The sequence below is a fragment of the Triticum aestivum genome, chromosome 6A, assembly GCF_018294505.1.
Source record: "Triticum aestivum cultivar Chinese Spring chromosome 6A, IWGSC CS RefSeq v2.1, whole genome shotgun sequence".
NCBI classification, from domain to species: domain Eukaryota; kingdom Viridiplantae; phylum Streptophyta; class Magnoliopsida; order Poales; family Poaceae; genus Triticum; species Triticum aestivum.
In genome coordinates, this window is record NC_057809.1 from 240,730,748 (window position 1) to 240,734,378 (window position 3,631).

At 44.6% G+C, this 3,631-nt stretch overlaps 1 protein-coding gene across 1 annotated transcript; it reads left to right on the top strand.

The window, feature by feature from the left end:
* The first annotated feature begins 706 nt into the window (after positions 1-706).
* Positions 707-2,040, top strand: LOC123129583 (uncharacterized). The gene is made up of 3 exons (XM_044549691.1): positions 707-715; positions 980-1,274; positions 1,377-2,040. Exons 1-3 carry the CDS (start codon positions 707-709, stop codon positions 1,613-1,615), a joined length of 543 nt encoding a protein of 180 aa, XP_044405626.1. The 3' UTR covers positions 1,616-2,040.
* The last annotated feature ends 1,591 nt before the right edge of the window (positions 2,041-3,631 follow it).

Genomic DNA, 3,631 nt, shown 5'->3' on the forward strand with positions numbered 1-3,631 from the left:
GAGAATACCTTATTGAAGACTGCTTATTATTTCTTTCTGCTCCTCATTGGGTTCGACACTCTTGCTTATCGAAAAGGCTACGATAGATCCCCTACACTTGTGGGTCATCAATGCTTTCGTTTCTCTTTATTATGACTAACTTTATGTATAGTATAAAAATATAAAAATTCACAATGCGGATTAAGTATCATTGGGTGCACCATGCAATGCAAATTAACGTTCATACTCCTCCATTGTGACGCCCCAAGACCGGTGCTCCAGATGCCTTCCATGTATTCCGAGTTTCATCGTGTGTTTTGTTTTGTTTGTTGCTTTCATCATTGCATCTTTTGCATTGCATCATGTCATTAATCTTTGCACATCAAATAAATAAATCGTATGGATCTTCGATCCATTTAAATCGAGGGATATTCACAGTGGTGATTTCTCTTTAGAACATATACTCTCAATATTATTAGGGAGCTATAATAAATGTTCCATTCTTTTGGATTAAAGCAAAACACACTTGCATCTTTCTCTTGCCAGCAAATCCCTCATGTAGTTGGAATCCAATCACTAGCTTCTTTCTTTCAATTTGCCCATTCATTGCAAGTGACATTTTTCTGTCACATAAAATTGTTCATTATTTTCCTATAATTATTGGACCATGCCACTTACCTCTTTGCCAAATATCATCTCTTTCTGAGTTGTTTTGGTTGGGTTAAAAATGCGTCAAGTTTGAATTAATTCGAACTTGAATTATTTTTCTACCTCTAAAAAATTGTGAAAGCATTTTATTCAAATATCTTAGAAACCCAGGATCCTAGGGATATTTTTATATACTCCATACTCTTCTCCTTACTCCCTGATCTTTTCTTGTAACTTCTGGTTATTTTTAAATAGAATATGAGAATAAGAGGGAGAAGAGAGAACCAAGCCAGCCCAACTGGGCTTCCCAACCTCCTGCGCCGGCCCATTGCTCCAGCCGCTCTAAACCTAGCCCCGACCCCCTCCACTCGCTCTCTCCCTCGATGCCCCCTTCAGCGCCGCCATCTCTTTCCCTCTCCCATCGATCTCCCTCTCCGCCTCGTCCTTCCACACTGTCGCCTCCGCCACATATGCAATACACCAGGGAGGAGCTCCTGCGCCCGATCCATGGCCTCTCCCTTCCCCCGTCGCCGTTTCTCTGGAGATCCGCCCCTCCCGCGCCCTTGCAGACGCGTGCGAGCAGCTGCTGCTGCGGTGGTCGTTGCAGGTCTCCAGCCGCCCAAAGATTCCTCGGTCGTCGCCGAAGGGTAGCCAACCCCCGTCGCCCTGCCATCTCTCTTCCCTGCTCTCGCTATCTCCCTGTTTCTCTAACCCACAGCTGCCGATGCCATCGTTTCCTCTATTGACAGGAGTCCGTCGATGGCACCGCCCCTTCCCCGCGCCCGGTCTACTCCAGCCGCCGCCGGCTTCTTCGCTGCTGCACCTCCGGCCATCCCCATCGTCCGTAGGCCTCCTCGCCCGGTGCTCATGCCCTTCTTCCCGGCTATGCCTCCTGCACGATGCCTCCCATGCTCGCTGCTGCAAGCTTTGCCTTACCTCCATCACCTCCATGACTGTCCCTCTTCGTTGTTCCGCCAAGACCACCTAGTAGTTGTTGGACAAGGAGCATCAAGACCGAGACCGCCCCGAACCACGTCATCTCGCCGGATCGTAAGACCATCTCGGTTTTTGCAAGTACCTCTACGCCTGAAGATGTTGGATGCGCCGAGTTCCACTATGACATGCACCACTACTATCGCTGAGGGTTTCGTCAAGTTCAACTACATCGACTACATACGGTGACGACCCCGGCCATCCACGGAAACTCGTGCGACTATGACCGTGAACAACTACCATCGACCCCAAGTTACTGGGATGCGTCAAGTCCCTTTCCGAGATGTGTACCACTACTCCACTACCGTCGCGAGAACGTCTACTTCCCTCTAATAACTCGATCCACCCCAAAATGCATGCTTCGAAGGTATAATTGCCGAGGATGACCGCCATGAACGAATGAATGAGTGATGTATGAGATGAACTGCGCATTTGCACCGTATGTTAATTGTTTGCACGTTCCTTGTTTTCCATGTCGTCAACCTGTGGGAACCCGGTAACCAGGATCACCCCACTATCTTTTGCATGTTTCGCACTTTTGCACACTTCCTTTGCACCAGTATCTCCATGAGCTACCGGAACTAGAATGTTGCCGTGGTACCATTTCCGTTGTCATTGTCGTGGCACCCCTTTCGTTTCTGCCACGGTGACAAATGCTTCATATCATGCTGATGTTAACTTTTCCTTAAAATTTGCATATAAATTGGATATGTCATCTGCATCATGTTAACAACGTTTAATTGTTTAAAATTGTTGCTTGCATTAAATTGCTATATGCACATGTGGGGATTTATCAGAATTGTTCTTTATTGTTCCGGCCTCATTTAAATTGCCTAAAAATGTGTAGTTTACTTATGCCTCACTTCTTGCCATGTTAACCAACATTTAATATTGTTGAGTACATAAATGAGAGTCAACTAAATAATCGAATGTGGTGTTTTGTCAATATGCAACTCATTGCATATTGAGCTCCACTTAATTTGTACTATTTGATTGTTGCACTTTGTCATGCCATGAATCATTAAACGGACATGCATCATACTTGTTTGTGCATCATTGATAATCCCCAAGTGCAAGGAATCATCGTAGCAATTCCCAAAGGTGAAAGTGATAAGTATGGAGTGTTGAACCCACAAGGAGTTAAAGGTAAGATCAATATTCTCTCAAAGTCCTATCTGCCACTGATACGACTCTACATACACCGAACGTTTGCTTCCAACTTGAAACAAGAAATAAAACTATATTGTGGGTATGAAAAGGATGACTTTGCATGATATCAGAGACTAAAATATAAAAGTAGGTGTTGTTATCATAAAGTTAGAATATATTACTAAATATTATAAATAGCGAGTGTGGAATAATGATGGATCGGTGTGCGGATTTGTCTTAGGTAATTGTTAACAAGACCGATAGTCGTCATTGCAATTTCATATGAGGGAGAGGCATAAGCTAACATACTTTCTCTTCTTGAATCATATGCACTTATGATTGGAACTCTAGCAAGCAGCCGCAACTACTAAAGATCATTAAGATAAAACCCAACCATAGCATGAAAGCATCAAGTCCCCTTTATCCCATACGCAACAACCCCCTTACTCGGGTTTATGCTTCTGTCACTCAAGCAACCCACTATAAGCGAATCATGAACGTATTGCAACACCCTACAGCGGGAATCCCTCACGCTTGCATGACATGGAGGGAAAAATAGCACAACACCAAAATAAAACATACAACTCATACCAATCTAGATCAACAATTAACCCAAAGACAAAGGATATCTACTTAAAATATTATAGGATGGCAACACATCATTGGATCATAATATGTGGCATAAAGCACCATGTTCAAGTAGGGATTACAGCGGGGTGCGGGATAGTGGACCGCGTAAAAGAGATGAGGATGGTGACGATGATGGTGATGTTGATGAAGACGATCACCGCAGCGATGATTCCCCTCCCGATGGCACTCCGGCGCCACCGAGAGAGAGGAGGAGAGATTCTTCCCCTTGTGC